The sequence below is a fragment of the Puma concolor genome, chromosome A1 (assembly GCF_028749965.1).
Source record: "Puma concolor isolate L17-30 chromosome A1, mPumCon1.1.hap2, whole genome shotgun sequence".
NCBI lineage: Eukaryota > Metazoa > Chordata > Mammalia > Carnivora > Felidae > Puma > Puma concolor.
The window spans coordinates 84,367,281-84,386,128 of NC_141667.1; the positions used below are offsets into that span (position 1 = coordinate 84,367,281).

Here is an 18,848-nt window from a genome sequence, read left to right on the forward strand (position 1 = left end):
AATGCTCACCAGTGTATGAGGTAACCTTTTTGCCTCACTTAGAGACCTCATTTAGAGACCTCTCTGGACCAGAGTGCTACTACTGAGAGGAAAGCATCTAGGAAGAAATGCCCAGGCTATCCCAGACCTCTCCCTGCTTTTCTTTGCCTGTGACACTAGATTGCTTATATCTTTGATATTATTAGTAAACGTATTATCAGTAAAATCTCAGAATTGAGTGTTGACTGCCTTGACAGTCCAAACCTTTGTTGGCTCACTTCCTTTCTCCTATTTTCATTTCTTACTCATACTTCAAGGCCTGGTTGAAAAATCACACTAGACCTGTTCTAACCTATAGGGATCTTTCATTTTTCCAAACTTGTTTTAGACTTTATTGTCTACAATGAGTTGCCTGTGGCAAGTTTTAGATCGTTGATTTGCTTCATTCTTGTTTAATTTCCTGAAAAGTTGCTTAACTTTTTAATATTTATGCTTTTACTCCTCAGGTAACCTTTAAGCTTAGGAACTGGGACTATGTTCACAGCTGTAGCCAGCAAGGACCCTTATACATTATAGGCCCCCAAATGTTAATTTAGGTTAGAGTAATGCAGATCAGAATTTGCTTTAGAGTAATAAAGGTGAAAACGCAAAGCATTGAGTATGTGGGGCCATTCTCTTACAGTGTTTAGATGTTTGCATCATGTTGATATTTGAAGAAAAAAATCTAATGAAAAAATGAAACTGTTCTGAGAAAGTTCAGACATTATTTGTCATACTTTTCATATTATTATAAATATGCTCTGAGTCATAGCAATACTGTTTGTTTATCTTCTAGAGGGGCAGTTAAGACACATAAAAACTGGGGAACCATTTGTTTTTAACTACCGAGAAGACTTGCACAGATGGAACCAGAAAAGATATGAAGCTCTAGGGGAGGTATGGTGATATATTCAACTTTAACTCCCCCCACCCCCAATTTTGAATAGTCAGAATGAAAGTTGTAAAGCTAAAACGGTTCATGAAGTCTTTCTAAAAAAAATGACTTGAAAAAGGTTTTGCATTTTTTGTTTGATTATTTTAATGGTTATGTTTGAAACATATTCTAAGTTTAAAAATTTATGTTTTTATGTAAACGTATGCTTCCCATGACCTTAATGTTTGGTAGTGAGTCATTACATCAGAAAACAAATTCTGCCAAATTTTATGTTTTAAATGTTTTTAGGAGGTTGAAATCTCTGCTGTGCCAGGTGGAAAAGTGTTACTTGAAATGCTTATCTTCAAAAAAAAAAAAAAATTACCAATGTTAATTATATGAGGTGATGGATGTGTTAATAATATTAATCTTCTTTATCATTCTATAATGTGTGTGTGTGTGTATAATATATATCAAATCATCACATTTATTCCTCAATAAAGGTAAAAAAAAAGTGCTTATCTCTGTGAGGAAGATTGATACTCGTTTGGCTAATAAATTGGATCTCACCTACTTACCTTTGACTTGATAAAGGATTAGGCCTGTGACCATTTAGGTTCTTCCCATGGTACTACTGGTAGGAACCCTTGAAAATGTCATTTGTCATTCAGGTGAATGTTTTTTAAAGCCAAAGGTTTTACTCATTCTATGTCATGTTAAGTATTTTTAATAAAATGTGTACAGACGCATTTGTTAAGTGTGGTAACTATACACTAGTTTAGTTCTCTAAGGATAAGTTGATGTTTCTGTTTTCTGTTTTGATTCCTTACAAAACTGGTTAAATGGTAGCATAAAGAATATATGAAACTAAATTTATGTTTCCTGGGAGCCAATTCTCCATGTGTCTCTTGAATTTCTACATGTGTCTGAGCAAAGTCACTGACAGCTTTTGATGTGGTCTATCTTTTTGAGGGTCTTTGTATAGGAAACAACTTGGAAGACAGAGATGTGTATTCCTACAAGGCAGAGAGCAGATTTTTTTTGCTATTCAAGAAAATGCTCCTCCCTTCCTGCACTAATGGCAAAGCAACCCCTTACAAGACTGGGCTTCATAAATGTTGAGGTTCCTTAGCTCTACAGTGTGTTCAGCCTCTGTCCTTAGCCTGTTCACATTGCCTTTTTGGTATTTGAGGGACAAGAGAAAGATGAAGATAAGCTCATGCTGCCTGCTCTACACTGAGTAATAGTCTTTTGTCGCTGACACAGGAGTCTAGTGTCTTTTAGCAGTATCCATGAAACAGTAGCAGGCTAACTTGTTAGCTTGCAAACAGGATAAAATATCAGGTCCCTCAAAGTTCTTGATATTGTTCTCCAGCATTTATATCTTTTTTAAAAAAAATTTTTGAATGTTTTATTTATTTTTGAGAGAAAAAGAGACAGCATGAGCAGGGGAGGCGCAGAGAGAGAGGGAGACACAGAATCTGAAGACAGGCTCCAGGCTCTGAGCTGTCAGCACAGAGCCTGATGCGGGGCTCAAACTCTCAAACCACGAGATCATGACCTGAGCCAAAGTCAGATGCTTAACCGACTGAGCCACCCAGGCACCCCTCCAACATTTATATCTTAAGTATATGTAATGCCCTGAGTAATTTCTGCTGCACATAAGATGTCTGCCCATTTCCACTTGAATTAATTATATGCTGCATACTGGTAATATGTTGATAATAGAATATCCATCGTATATGACCTGAGAGAACTGGGGATGTTTGCTTTGTTATATTTGTATGTGGGGCTTACATTTTACTCTTTTCCATAAGCCATGTGTATTTGTTCACTTGGACAGGTGCTGTTCTCTGAATAAACTTTGTCCTTTTTTGGCATCTGCATCTTTTTCAGCCTTAATCTGTATCCTCTAACATCATCCTTTCAAAATTTAGCAACTGTGTCTTATTAGATAATCCCAGGTGCAAGTGATTGCTTTCTCCTAGGATCTGCTACCTTTTGTTTTTTGGACATACGGAAGGTCACAGATTTAATTTTTGGTGGACCTTACTCCATGATAATCAAAATACAGTAAAACCTTGGTTTGTGAGCATAATTCATTCTGGAAATATATTGTAATCCAAAGCACTTGTATATCAAAGCGAATTCCCCTGGTAGAAATAATGGAAACTCAGATGATTCATTGCACAATCCAAAAATATTCATATAAAAATGATTACAGGGATGCCTGGGTGGCTCAGTCGGTTAAGTGTCCGACTTTGGCTCAGGTCATGATCTCGCTGTTTGTGAGTTCAAGCCCCACATGGGGCTCTGTGCTGACAGCTCAGAGGCTAGAGCCTGCTTCAGATTCTGTCTGTCTGTCTGACTCTCTCTCTCTGTCCCTCTCCTATTCACGCGCTGTCTCTCTCTCTCTCTCTCAAAAATAAATAAACATTAAATTTTTTTTAAAAAAAGAATGATTACAATACTGTAATGTAATACAAAATAGTAAAGAAAATACAAAATATAAAGAAAAATAAATAAATGAACCTGCCCTTACCTTTAAAAACCTTTGTGGTTGGTGTGAGGGAGACGAGAGAGGAGGGTCATTGTGTAGGATGACTTCCACTGTCACTAATGGAATCACTTCTATTTATTGACTCAAAGGAATCTTTTTCTGAACGGGGGCCATTGTATGTGCTTGCACAGATGTTGACTACAGTACAGTATTAATAAACTCTTGTCATACTGTATTTAATGTAGCTGGCAGTAAGGCAGCAGAGGAAAGGGTCTATATCTGCAGGCAGCCTGACCTAGAGTGGAACAAAGCATTCCTAAGCTTACTCTTGTATGGAAAAGCAAAGGGCTGTCCATAGGTTATTTGAAGTGATAAAAAAATACACTAGTGCCAAAGTTCTGAAAAACCACTGATTTCTGCCAGACATCACAGCCTGAGACCAAGCATCTAGGCACATGAGATGATCGCCCACAATGTAGCAAGACAGAGACAGAGAAAAACCATTGGCTCAGTTGTGATCGTATGACATTTGGTGTCATAGGCTACTTGTATTGCAAGACATCACTCGTTTATCAAGTTAAAATTTATTAGAAATGTTTGCTCATCTTGTGGAACACTCGCAGAGCAAGTTACTCGCAGTCTAAGGTTTTACTGTATCTTGAACTTAATGATTATATATAGCTATATATAGAGAAAATATTCTACGTTATCTAGATTTTTCACCTCCTGTGCCTGTATTCACATTTGTGTTGATGATCAAGTTGGCCCTAAATGATCACCCCAAATCACAAGATTTATTCTGTAATGCAGTGTAACGCAAATTTAGATCATTGGACTCCTGAGCTTCAAGTACCAATCCCATTTACTTCCCAATATATATATATTGAAAGTAATATATATATATATTCCCAATATATATATATTGAAAGTAAACATAACTTTCTAGCATAAAACTTGTCGCAACAAAAGATCCAAGAATTGGAGAAGGAAGTCTGGTTGTTACAGCCTTTTGTTCCATACCATCTTGCTTCTCACGTCCTGTTTGAAATACTTATTTTCATTACTAATCTCACTGTTGAAGGCTGGTTATTAATTGAATTTCATTTCCTATATTTTAGCATTGAGATGTATGAGTTTTAGTTATATACGAATAAGAACACAGTTTTCACTATGGTGAATTTGTTTAGTGTTCATTATGGTGGGATTTAATAATACATAGGTGTACCTATATTTTGTCCATATTTCTTCATTTCTATTTCTGAGCTGTGCTTTCCAGTTAGATTTAACTACCGTACTATCCTTCGTTCATACCTTGTACTTTTATCTCATACTGTTTTCTCTCTTTGAAATGCCCTCTCTCCCTTGTTCACAACACCCGTACCTCCACCTGCCTTAAGGTTTTGGCTCAGATGTCTTCTTTTCTGGGGAGCCTTTTCTCATCTCCTCTGCTACTCTCTCTCTTCTTTTCTTCCCAGTTCCTTTTTTCTGATTCTCTTTTTTCTGCCTATCTTGCCTTCTTCCAAGAATGATTTAAGGTTACTTTAAATATGAATATGCCATTTAGCAAGGTTAAAAATTAAGTTAAAAATAATAAAATAGAATTTTAAAAAAGAAAATAATGTTAGTAAACTAGTGGCATGAGTTTGCTTTATTTCTCTCAAGCTACTTTACTTTGTGTCACAGTGTTTTTTTATGCATATCTTTAAGCAATTTGGGAAAATTTTCTGTGTTCTCATATTTGTTTAATAGGAAATGAGTGTGATAACACATATGTAAACTAGTATGAATTCTGGACCTATGCATTTTAGGAAATTTCTTAATTTTAGGAATTTGAACATAAAGATATATTTTCATATCAGAGTAAAGGAAAATGATATGCTAATGATAATTTTCCTGTTTGTAAAAATATTTTCCATTATTTGCTAATTACCATTTAATTTCTAAGTTTTAGAATTTTACTGCTTTGCTGATTAAAATTATTTAATTAAAGGTAGTCCATGTTTGTGGCATTTTCTTTTGGAAAATTTTTTCCTTCATAGTCACACTCTAGACCTCTGTTGCTGTAATTCAGAAAATAGAAGTTCATGTATAATTGTCTAAAATTCCTAGAACATAAATAAACCTTTGCATTTAAATCCTGGAAATAATTTAGTATTTATTGTTACCAGTAAGATCTCTAGTTCGATTAAATGAGAACCTGTAGAAAGTATCTCACCACATCCCGAATATAGAAGCATTTAAAAACCTTTCTTTTCATGGATGTGAGGGTGGAATACAGAAGATAGTGTAAATTTGAGTTTCTTGTCTAGAAGCCTGCCTTAATAAACAACTTCTGATACACTTAAGATTGAAGTTTTAGGGAAACAGATTCTGACTTTAGCCAGCAATCTAAACCAAAACCCCTTCTGTGTTTTTTTAGTATGTTCCTACTAAATACTGAGTTTTGTCTTCACTGGAAAGCTACTATGTATGTTTTGCAACTGCCGTTTTAGTTTATGTTTATTTCTCTCTTAAGGAGATTATTATAGCAGTCATTCAGCAGAAATTGTTTTTAAGACTTGCTCCTGAAATGCTCTGTCATTTCTATGTAAATTAAACTTATTGTGTAAGTAAAATAAACTGAGATGTCAGTTTGTTTTTAGAATGCAGTTCCATAACTACACAAAAGAATACTTCTTACATTTACATAGTTACGTTTTTATAGTCAAACAAATGCTTTTGCTAATATGTATTTTTTTTTATTTTACTATCTACATATAGGTTGATAAAAATATATAGCCTATAATAAGTTTGGATAATTTATCTAAATTTAGAAAGATACTGTCTGGGTTTAAGGAGGTGGGAGAGTGGTGTGAAAGTGTAACTTTCAAAATAGAATTCTTTAGTATATGCTATATGCTAGAGTTGAATGCCTGAGAATAATGTTTCTGGTAGGCTCAATCAGAAAGACTGGAAAGGCCATCATGTTAAGTAGTAAGTAGAATGATGAAAACTCAGCATGTAGTTTTTAAAATTTTCCCAACTATTTCTTTCATGTCATTGCTGAATTACTATTAAGTGGAGAATTCATAATCCAGCAGAAATTCTAATGAAAGAGAGATTTGATTTTCTTGCCTAATTTGGATCTTTGCATTTCCTTTAATATTTATCTTTATTACCTCTTTAAGAATTAATAAATTGTCAATGTGCTTAATTAGAGAATAGCAGTGATAAAGTAGTCTTATGGTGCATGGCTCTTTATTTTTGGATAGAATCACAGGAAAACAACTAGGGGCATAATTTTTTTCACGTGTGAAGCCATCTGGTCCTGCTTTTTTGTTTGTGGGAGTTTTTTGATTACTGATTCAATTTCTTTGTAGTTATTGGTCTGTTCAAATTTTCTGTTTCTTCCTGTTTTAGTTTTGGTAATTTATACGTTTCTAGGAATTTATCCATTTCTTCTAGCTTGTCCAGTTTATTTGCATGTAGGTTTTCCTAATATTCTCTTAACAATTATTTGTATTTTTGTGGTGTTGGTTGTTATTAACCCTCTCTCATTTGTGATTTTATTTATTTGAGTCCTTTTTCTTTTCTTTTTGCTAAATATCACTAGAGGTTTAAAAATTTTATTGGCTTTTTTTTAAGAACAAGCTCCTGATTTCATTGATGTGTTCTATTTTTTGTTTTGTTTTTTTAGTTTCTATATCATTTATTTCTTCTCTAATCTTTATTATTTTTTTTCCTTCTACTGACTGTAGGCTTCATTTGTTGTTCTTTTTCTTTTTTTTTTTTTTTTTAATTTTTTTTTTTTTCAACGTTTTTATTTATTTTTGGGACAGAGAGAGAGCATGAACGGGGGAGGAGCAGAGAGAGAGGGAGACACAGAATCGGAAACAGGCTCCAGGCTCCGAGCCATCAGCCCAGAGCCTGACGCGGGGCTCGAACTCACGGACCGCGAGATCGTGACCTGGCTGAAGTCGGACGCTTAACCGACTGCGCCACCCAGGCGCCCCTGTTGTTCTTTTTCTAGCTCCTTTAGGGGAGTTTGAGACTTTTCTTACCTCTTGAGGTAGGCCTATATTGCTGTAAACTTCCCTCTTAGAATTGCATTTGCTGCATCAAAGAGACTTTGTACCATTTGTTTTCATTTTCATTTCTCTCCACGTAATTTTTTATTTCTTCTTTTATTTCTTGGTTGATCCATTTATTATTTAGTAACATGTTATTTAACCCCCATGTGTTTGTGTTCTTTCTAGATTTTTTTACGTGTTTTAACGTGATTTCTAGTTTCATAGTGTTGTGGTCAGAAAAGAAGCATGGAATGACTTGGATTTTTTGAATTTGTTGAGACTTGTTTTATGGCCTAATATGTGATCTTTTCTGGAGAATGTTCCTTGTGTACTTGAAAAGAATGTGTATGTTCTGAAAATATCTGTTAAGTCTATCTTGTCCAGTCTATCATTCAAAGACATTGTTTCCTTGTTGATTTTCTGTTTAGATGATCTGTCCATTGATGTAAGTAGAGTGACAAAATCCCCTACTATTATTATACTAATACTGATTAGTTCCTTTATGTTTGTTATTGTTTTATGTATTTGGGTACTTTCATCTTGCATACATAAATATTTACAATTGTTATATATTCTTGTTGGATTATCTCCTTAATGTTTATACATGCCCTTGTTTGTCTTTTGTTACTGACTTTGTTTTAAAGTCTAGTTTGTCCAGTGTAAGTGTTACTACTCCAGCTTTCTTTTGATATCCATTTGCATGGTAAATGTTTCCATTGCCTCACTTTGAATCTGCAGGTGTCTTTAGGTCTAAAATTGGTCTATTGCAGGCAGCATATAGATGTGTCTTTTTTTTTTTTTTTAATATTCTGACACCCTGTGTCTTTTGATTAGAGCTTTTAGTCGATATATATTCAATGTAGTTATTGACAGATATGTATTTATTGCCATTTTATTGCTTGTTTTGTGGTTGTTTCTGGAGATTTTCTTTGATCCTTTCTTGTATTTCCATGTTTTGCTGATTTTCTTTAGTATATATTTGGATTTCTTTCTCTTTATTCTTTGCATGTTTATTTGTGACTTTTGATGTGTAGTTACCATTAGCCTCTTCTGTATATAGCACTCTGTATTAAGTTGATGGATATTTAAGTTTGAACCCATTCTTTTCTCCTCTCCTCCCCACAATTTAGGTATATGTTATTATATTTTATATCCTTTTATCTTGGGGGTTCCTTGACTTATTTTTTCAGGAATATTCATTTTTACTGCTTTTGTGTTTCCTGTCTTTATATTATCACTTTTGCTCTCTCCTTTCCACTCAAAGAGTCACCTTTAGCATTTCTTATAGGGCTGGTTTAGTGGTCATAAACTTTAGCTTTTGTTTGTCTGGAAAACTCTTCATCTCTCCTTCTGTCCTGAATGATAGCCTTGCTGGATAGAATATTCTTGGCTGCACATTTTTTCCCATTCAGTACTTTGAATATATCTTGCCACTCCCTTCTGACTTGCCAAGTTCCTGTTGAAAAATCTGCTAGCCTTGTGAGTTTCCCCTTGTAAATTAATGACTTCTTTTGTCTTGCTTCTTTTAAAATTTTTTTATCACTACACTTAGCCAATTTAATTACAATACGTCTTGATGTTGGCCTCCTTTTGTTGATTTGATGCGAGTACTCTGTGCTTCTGGATCTGGGTGTCTGTTTCCTTCCTCAGATTAGGAAGTTTTCACCTATTATTTCTTCAAATACATTTTCTGCCACCCCTTTCTCTCTCTTCTTCTCCTGGTACTCCTGTACTATGAATATAATTATATTTGATGTAGTCACTGAGTTCCCTAAGTCCTATCATTTTGTGTATTTCTTTCTCTTTTGTTCAGCTTCATTGCTTTCCATTACTTCATTTTCTATGTCATTAATTTTTTCTCTGCTTCTTCTAGCCTGTTATGTATCGCATCAAGTGTGATTTTCTTCCCTATGTTTATGGGGAAGCAAGAGCAAGAGAGCATGTGTAAGGGAGGGGCAGAGAGGGGGAGAGACAATCCCAAGCAGGCTCTGCACTGAAAGCATGGGGCTTGATCTGAGGTACTGTGAGATCATGGCCCGAGCTGAAATCAAGAGTCGGCTGCTTAACTGACTGAGCCACCCAGGCGCCCACATCAAGTGTGTTTTTAATCTCATTTATTGCACTCTTCACCTCTGATCTTTTTTAAGTCTTTTATCTCTGTAGTAAGGGTCTCACTGATGTCTTCATTCTTTCCTTAAGTCCAGTTAGTATCCATGTGATTGTTTCTTTAAATTCTCCTTCAGGCATGTTACTTCTATCTTTTTCATTTAGATCCCTGGCCTTGACTATATCTTGTTCTTTCATTTGGGATAAATTCCTCTGTCTTCTCATTTTGTGTAAGTCTTTGCCTGCTTCTCTATGTTATAAAAGCCAGTTATATCTCCTATTACTGAAAGTAATGACCTTATAAAGAAGGGGTCAGTAGTGTCTAGGGCCTAGCACTTTTGGGAGTGTGTGCTTTGTGTGCTCTTCTGTTGTTTTCTGGCTGCTCTGTCCTTCAGGCCGGTCATCTGCAGTAGTTCTTCTTGCCTGCTTTTGGTAGTGGTTATTTCTTGGCCTGAATGTGGCGAGTTTTAACTAGGTGTGCTCTGGTCTGCTTGTGAAATGAGACCTGTCATCACCTCCACTGGAACTGAGGCCCTGTAGAGCCCTCTGGTCTGGAGACATCGTGTTGGCAGGGGTTTTTTCTGGTCTTCTGGGGTGGGGTGCACCACACTGGGACTCAGGCAAGCGTGACTGAGAAAGGCAGTTCCACAAACTCCTGGTGGATGAGACTTCATGTAAGTAAGTTAGGTAGCCAGTGTCCATGCTGTGCTGCTTCCCACAGGTGACTCTGTATTTATGGTAAGGGGTAAGGGAGAGAAATGGCACTGGCCAGCTCCTTTGTTCCAGGAGCCATGTCTCTGTGAATGCTGCCTCTCAGGGACATGCTCAGAGAAGAGCAAAGAATCTCTGCATTATGTGCCCTAGACACTCTTCCAATTACTATTTCCAGGCTTTATTCCCCCAGGTTGTTTGCTTGCCTTGTCTCCAGGCACTGCAGTTCCCTCCAGGCTCTATCCTAGCCAAGCCCACTGGCCTTTAAAACTCCAGGTTTTAAGCCCTGCTGATTTCAACAACTCATGAAATTCAACCCATCTAGTTTTCCAAGCCACTGGTTATGGGGTTGTTAAGTTTGTTTTGTCAGTTTTCAGGTTGACTTCTGGTGTATTTAAGATGTTTGATAGTTAGCAAGTTGTATTCCTGGGATGAGGTTGAGCCTAGGGTTGTCCTACTCAGCCACCATCTCCTTCTCTTAAGGCTTTTTTTTCAATTGCCATATTTAGGTATTTGGAATAGGAACAACTTAAGGAACAATAATACAAATTAACATTTTAATATTAAAATCTTTAAATATAATATGATTATGTGTGTATAATTAATACCTTAATATAATGTGAAATTCACAGATGTTATGTTGTGACAGAAAGAAATGGCTAGCCATCCAGAAATATGGGTCCTAATTTTGGCTCAGTACTATCTGTATGACTTTAGAAAAAGAATATTTTTGATACACCACTATAATGTGCAAATAAAATTATTCATACTGTTGTGATGAACAAGTAGGATGCATACATATGATATCATTTTATATTCCAAACTTGCCATGCAAATGCTAGGAGCATGGAATCAAAAATAGAACTGTGCTGTTTAACATTTCTAATTTAACTTTATTATTAATATTATAATTGTTTAATTTCTAATTTTTCTTTCCCCTTCCTCTCTCTTAGTCTACTTATTGCTGACATCAAATTTAACTTTCTCTGGTAGAAATGAAGAACCAGGGTTGGTCAGCAGTCTCCTTTGATTTCCATCTGTCTTTAGCATCTAATTCTATAAGTGGAATACTATATCTAGGTTGGTGTTAGTAATTGGACATCTTAGAATTGAAGAAGTAGTCACTGAAATAATAAGAAAACCCACTTGAGAAAAACTGTAAGCCTCTTTAAAACAATGTAGCACTGACATATGAACAAACTTAGAGACCAATTGAACAGAATACGAAGTCCATAAATACATTAAAAGTTTTCAAATACACATGGAAATATAGTTTATATTATAGTGTAGTTGTAAATCACTGGGGGAAAAGGAACTTTAAGTAACTGATAGATAATCATTTGTAAGAATATAAAATTTGACCATTCATCACAATGTGCACCAAAATGAACTCCAAATGGATCAGAGGTCTAAACGCAAAAAAAAATTAAATTAAACCCATGAACCCAATAGCATTGATTGTATTTTTGAAATACCAAACCAGTATCAATGATTGTTGTTTTGAAATACTGTTTCTCATTAAAGCAATACAAATTCTTTGGAGAAATGTTTCAGTGTGTGGCCAGAAACAATTGATATGAGTCTGGAATATCTTGTAATATTAGATAGCAAGGAAGTTGTCAAAGAATACTATATTTTTCTAAGACTTGAAAAGAAAAGGCCCAGACAAAACAAAACAAAATAAACCCTACAAAAATCCTCACCAGTGGGCAATATGCAGGAACAAGCAGTTCAGGGAAAATAATGCAACTATCCTTAAACATATGAAAAGATGTTTAACTTCACTCAGAGCAAGAGATGTGTTAATGAAGACTGTGTCAAAGTAACATTTCTCACCTGTCAGGTTTACAAAAATCTATAAGCTTGATGGCATACTCAGGCTGTGGTAAGAAAGGACCTTTTTATATGTTTCTCATGGGCATATAGAATAAAGTAGTATAATCCCTTTAGATGAGAAATTGCCAGTGTTGTACAAAATTACAGATGTATTTTCCCTTTTGTGTGAAAAATTAGGGGAAAATGCATATATTGTTTTTTTTTATTTTTCTGAAAAGAAACCTGGAAAATAATCTTGAAATTAATATTTATGGGGAATTTGGAGGAATGAGATGAAGGGATGGCATTGAGAAATCTCTAATACCTTTTTGTATAGTTTTGATTTTTGAACCATTGGCATTTTAATATGTTAAGGAAAAAAACATACCACAAAATTTAAAACAGGATGAAGTGTATATGTAGTTAGTAACATAACCAAAGAGGAAATAAAGAATTACTTCTGAGGCCTTTTGGATACAGTACTTGGTACTTCCTTTGTTGGATTTTTCCTATGGTTGAGAATGGCCAGTGAAATGTTAAAATTAACTCATTGGTTTTATTGTTAATAGTGATACTGGTATAATAATTTTGATGCCATTTTATGAATGTGGTTTTTAAAGCAAATAAGTAAATACGTCAATGTAATTGTGAGCTATGATTTTCAGGATTAGAGAAAAGAGATCCAAAATGTAACAAAGCAGTTAGGAAAACCCATGTAGAGAAAAATTTTAATTTTGGAATATCACTACACACTTACTATGTTTTCAAAATGTATATTCCTGGTTCTACTCACTAAAAAGGCCTGGAGATAGTGGCTCCCTCTTACCAGTGAGTGCACTTAGTGGTAACATTTTGGTGTCTAAATGCATTGCCTAGTAAAAGGAGCCAGGGGTCATTGAAGAAAAGGTTGATTCCAGATCAGGGACTGGAAATATAGAAGATGAGCCTATCACATGATGTTTTACCAGAAAGGATACACTTACTCTAGTGGAAGTATGTGAAAAGGACAGAATAGCCAATCTGAAAGGGCTTCTTTTGGCCAAAATTGGGTCAATTTGAGGATAAAACAGAATAAGCATTCTAATGATTATAAAACACTTAATAAAAAATCACCATGTCTTAATATTAAAAAAAAAAAATCTAGTTAATTTACCATAATCAGATGAAAATTATGTAAAAATTGGTAATCAAAAGAAAAGAATTGAACAGCTAATCTTTTTATAAGAAACTATATAGTTCATTTGCTAGTAAAGAAGGAATATTCTTCTCTATCAAAGGGTACTGGCTAGTAAAAGTAGTAAATATGATAGAATTAGAAAGTCAGTTTTGCCACCTATGATAGCATAATTCTAAAAATCGTTTTGGAAAAGTCCCATTTTTCTATTTCCTCAAACACTAATCTAGGTACTACTGTGAAGGGACTTTGTAGATGTAATTAAGATTACTCTTCAGCTGAGTTTAAAATAGATTATTCTGGATTATCTGGGTGGACCCTGTGCAGTTACAAGAGTTTTGAAAACTGACAAAAAGGCAGAAGAGTCGGTGGCAGAGATTTGGCAGAAGAGGAATTAAGAGAGATGTAGCAGAAGGAAAGCCAGAGGATCCAAACATGAGGAGGATTCAACATGCCATTGTTGCCCTGAGGTGCAGGGACCAGAGGGAAGCCTTTGGGAGCTAAGGGTGTTCCTGTGCTAATAGCCCTCAAGGAAATGTTGATCTTAGGTCAGCAACCTCCTCACTGGACTAGATTTTGCCAACAGCCTGAAGGAACTGGGAAGCAAATTCCTTCCAGAATCTCCTGATAAGAACCTGTAGGCTGATGCCTTGATTTTGGCCTTGTGAAACCTGGAGCAGAGAAACCAGTAGAACCAATGCAGACTTGTGATCTACAGGTCGTGAGATGCTAAACTGTGTTATTTAAAGCTGTTAAGTTTGTGGTAATTTTGTTCCATTAATAACAGAAAACTAATGTACAACCCCTCCACAAACTAATGAATTCAGATAATAATCATCAATGGATGCTTATCTCATCAGGTTAAAGGATATGAGGGACTGTGCATAGTATATTTGCATAGAATATTTGCATAGTACCAAAGTATCTCCTCAGAGATTTCTTGCAATTGTTAAGGGAAAAATACATACCTTAAAATAGATCTAACTATGGGCACTTTACTTAAGTAAACAGTTAGTATTACTAGTAATAGAATAACTTGACACTGAGGGTTTTTTTTGATGTGATGCAATTTGAAGTACAGAGTATTAACTGAATATTCTGGTAATATATTTTAAATCTGACTCTAATCAGACCTTTAGATGTATCTTCCCATTTTCCTGAGATATAGGAAATAGGGAAAAAAGTAAATGACACCACGAGGACACATCGGACAAAGCATACTATTTTTAAATGTTTCTTTTTTTTTTAATTTTTTTTAACGTTTATTTATTTTTGAGACAGAGAGAGACAGAGCATGAATGGGGGGGGGGGCAGAGAGAGAGGGAGACACAGAATCGGAAGCAGGCTCCAGGCTCTGAGCTGTCCGCACAGAGCCCGACGCGGGGCTCGAACTCACGGACTGCGAGATCGTGACCTGAGCTGAAGTCGGACGCTCAACCGACTGAGCCACCCAGGCGCCCCTAAATGTTTCTTAAGAAAGGAGAAAAGCCTACAGAAATAAAAAGCATATATGCCAAAATGTTGTTAACAGTTGTTCAATGAAAGTGGTAAGTGTAAAGGTATTTATTGTATTATTTTTCAACTTTTCTATATGTTTGGAAAGTTTCACAGTTAAATTTTGGGGGAAAAATGGAAGATGATAGGAAACTTGAAAGAGTTTGAGCTTCTCATACATGAGTGGGGAAGGCTTTACTTCAGTGTTTTTGAATAGTACAGATACTGTTTTGTTTGGGACCCTTCAAATATTAGAATTGGTATACTTTTCTTGAGGATAACAGCATCCATTCTAGTATTTGGGTTGTCTTCAAATAGTTTTTTCCATTTTTAAGGGATACTTTACTTAGTTTTATGGGGCATAAATGCATTTGGAGCCAGGAGGGAAATAACTAGGTCGGTGAATGTTGTGGCACAACTTTCTCATGCTCTTACATGTTTTTCTATGTATGCTAAGAATTCAAGGCCCTCCCTACTTTTTACATCGGCCATTTCTCACAGTTGTGTTTGTGGTAAGTGATCTTGAGGGATAGGATTGCTTACAGCTTTCTATAAAGTGGTAGGCTCCTCAAGCTTCATATTCCTCACCGTCATGTCAAAGTACTGTGGGTACAGCATCCATCCAGTCTCATATAACGTTACCCCCTAGGAATTTAGGATCCAGGGAACCAATGTATATACATGGTTATGCTATGTCATGATTAATAAAGATCTTTGTCTCTGACCCAGAATTCTGTGTCTGCTGTCAGCATCAACAAAACAGTAACAGGCTAACAGATTAGATAGTAACTATGGCAAAAATCAAATCTCTGACTTTGTTGTTGAGTGTTCATTAGATAGATTCTAGAGTAATCCCTCTGTTTTCAGTCTGACATCTCATTTCTACTCTTCACTGGGAGTAGGTCTGCTGGGTCAATAGCCTGCTTTCCCAGTTTTATTGGGTGGAATTACCATTTATCCAGTTATGTAAGTCAGAAACTTCATAGTTCTTTCACTTTTCATGTTTCCCTTGTGACCAGGTCTTGTTATTTTACCTTCTTAGCTCACATCTTTCTTCATCTCCACTGCTTTGGTTCTGCTTAGGTATATATCACCTCTTAACTCTTTACTACAATTCAGGTATGGAACTGAATTGTGTCCCCCTCTCAAAATTTACATGTTGGAGCCCTAAGCCTTAAATGTGATTGTATTTGGAGATAGGACTTTTAGGAGATAATTTAGGTTAAATGAGGTCATAAGGGTGGGGTTCTAATTTGTTAGGATTGGTAGCTTTACACAAAAAAGGAGAGAGTGCGAGATCCCTCTCTCTCTCTCTCTCTCTCTCTCTCTCTCTCTCTCTCTCGCTCTCTTTTTCTGCACACACTGGGAAAAGGTCATGTGAAGACATAGCAAGAAGGTGACTGCAAGCCAGGAAGAGAGCTCTTACTAGGAACCAAATCAATTAGCACCTTGTTCTTGGCCAGAAATATGAGAAATAAATTTCTGTTGTTTAAGCTACCTAGTCTTTGGTACTTTGTTATGGCAGCCTTATCAGACCAAGGCAGTGACCTCCAATGTGGTACATCTTGCCTGCCTCCCTCCCACTATTTCCATCTCTTTGACCTTGTTCTTACCACTACTACCAGACGTACCTTTTAAAACTGCAACTACGATCAAGTTTGCCTGTTTCAGAACCTTTATATGTTTCCCTACAAAATAAAATTCAAACTGCTTGCATTCTCAAAGCAGACATTTCATGAGTTGGCCCTACTGTATTTTTCTGGTTTGAGCTTCACTTGCCTTTCCTCTCTTGTCTAGTCCCCACTCACCCTATGCTTAAAGCTGTAGAAACTTACTTGTGTTTTTTTTTGTTTTTTTTTTTTTTTTAATTTTTAACATTTATTCATTTTTTGAGAGACAGAGAGAGACAGAGCATGAGTGGGGGAAGGGCAGAGAGAGAAGGAGACACAGAATCCGAAGTAGGCTCCAGGCTCTGAACTGACAGCAACAGTGCCCAACATGGGGCTCAAACTCACAAACTGTGAGATCATGACCTGAGCCGAAGTCGGATGCTTAACCAACTTAACCACCCAGGCACCCCTATTTGTGGTTTTCTAATATGCCAGTCTGTTTTATATCTCTGGGCTTCTTCTCATGCAGAGACCATTTAGTGCCAGGGGTGTTGCTTCACCACCCCCCTCCCATCTGCTTGCAGACTATTTATTCATCTTTCAGGCTTAGATCAACCTCTAAGAAAACTTACTCTGATCCGTATAGTCTAGAATGGACATGTCCCTCCTTTGTGTCTCATATGTGCTTTTAAAATGGTTCTATTATAACAGCCATTATATTTTATTTCCCTTAGTGTTTATCTCTCTCTCTCTCTCTTTAGTAAATGTGTTGGGGCTAAACTAAGCCTAAATGGATACTGTGTTAGGGTTCTCCAGAGAAACAGAAACAATAGATTGTGTATATAGAGAGAAATAGGTTATTTTAGGCAATTGGCTCTTGAACTTGTAGGGGCTGCGTGAGTCCAAAATCTGATCAGTGACCTACAGGCTGGGGAGTGAAGGAAGAATTTATGTTGCAGTTTGAGTTCAAAAACAATCTACAGGCAGAATAACCTCTTGCTTGGAAGCTTTTCATTCTATTATGCCCTTCAGGTGTGGTTGAGGCCCACTCACATTACTGAGGGCAGCCTGCTTTACTTAAAACCACCGATTTAAATGTAAATCTCATTCATCATCCTCACAGAAATAGCCAAAATAATGTCTGACCATGCATCTGAGGACCATAGCCTAGCCAAGGTGACACATAATGCAGATGGTGATCATACCTGCATGTAATTTAGTATGAATGTGCCTTAAGACTTCACATCACCTTCTTCAGGCTCAGGGTGGAGTCATTCCCTGAGGGAAATCTGGCCCACCTTGTGTTGCCTCCTGTTCTGTGCCCGCAAGAAACCCACTGTTTCTTTCTCTCCTGTTCACTAGCTTTCCACCCAGAGAAGCAAAGGTGATACATGTCTGTACAAAGCACACTACGTCATGACAGGCATGTGGCAACTATATTTTGTCCATTATAGCCTTGAACCTTTCTATGCTTTCAGTCATTAAAGTGTAGTTACAGAGTGATCAGTTGGGTGCGTGTTGCATAGTGAATAATTTGATGGCCCAGCAGGGAGCAATTCCTAGTAATCCCTTACCAAATGATATCCTTTGTAGTACATGTAACCTGAAAAGTAATAATCAAAAGATACTGGTATAATAGTAGAGTTCCATTTATTCATTAAGAATTGAACCTGTTCATCATCATAGTAAGTGACCAAAATGTCTCCAATATGATGCTACTCAGGTTAGATCTTATCAGGTTCCAAAGCAGAAACCGTCTTGACAGACACATAGCTTCACCCTTTGGGGTCTCTGGTATAGTTGTTCTAAGACACAATATAATTTTCTTGCTATCAACCTATGTCAAGGCACCACTGTAGTGTTAGATTTTACTAATTGCATACGTATTCATTCATTTACCTTCAACTACTATTTCTTCTTTTTGTTTTTGACTTTAACCTCAACTTTTCTACTTTTGAAAGGAACATCAGGTTTATCTACAGTTCAGTGGAGACTAAAAAGAACAGTCATTGAAGTCGGAGGAAAACCATGAGACTTGTGATGTCCTTAAAGCCATGTGAAGAATATATATCAAGGAGAAGGAATGATGATTTCTGTACACTGAAGTCACATGGAGATGAGTAGAAGTGATTCATGTAGTTCTCCTGACTCATCTCCCTGGCTAAGTGTATTTCTTGCCAGCTCCACTCTGAAGCCAAAATGCTATTCCAAAGTTACAAACATTAATCCCTTCTATTTCATGGTGACTTTAGGATAGAGGCCTGACTACTTCATGTGGATTACAAGGTCTGAGCAGAACTGTGTAACTTCATTTCCTCTGTCCAACTCTCAACTCAAGCCATTATGAACTTAATGAGTTATTTGGAGTTTTTTTTTTTTTTTTTTTTTTTTTTTTTTTTTTTTTTTTTTTTCACAGCCTTAATATGGCCTCCCTTTTTTGCATGAAACACTTCTTTCTCCTTTTGTCCATCTAACTGCTAGGCATCCTTCAGGTAAT

General features: G+C 36.2%; 1 protein-coding gene across 10 annotated transcripts in view; it reads left to right on the top strand.

The window, feature by feature from the left end:
• Nucleotides 1-18,848, top strand: part of ARB2A (ARB2 cotranscriptional regulator A) — a 433,966-nt gene that overhangs the window by 55,725 nt on the left and 359,393 nt on the right. For 8 of the 10 annotated variants that reach the window (XM_086717888.1, XM_086717906.1, XM_086717908.1 and 5 more), the window contains one exon: nt 815-915. The exons of the other annotated variants lie outside the window; for them this stretch is intronic. In XM_086717888.1, coding sequence (XP_086574014.1) covers nt 815-915 — 101 coding nt within the window. The remainder of the gene's footprint in view (nt 1-814; nt 916-18,848) is intronic. 10 annotated transcript variants of the gene reach the window in all.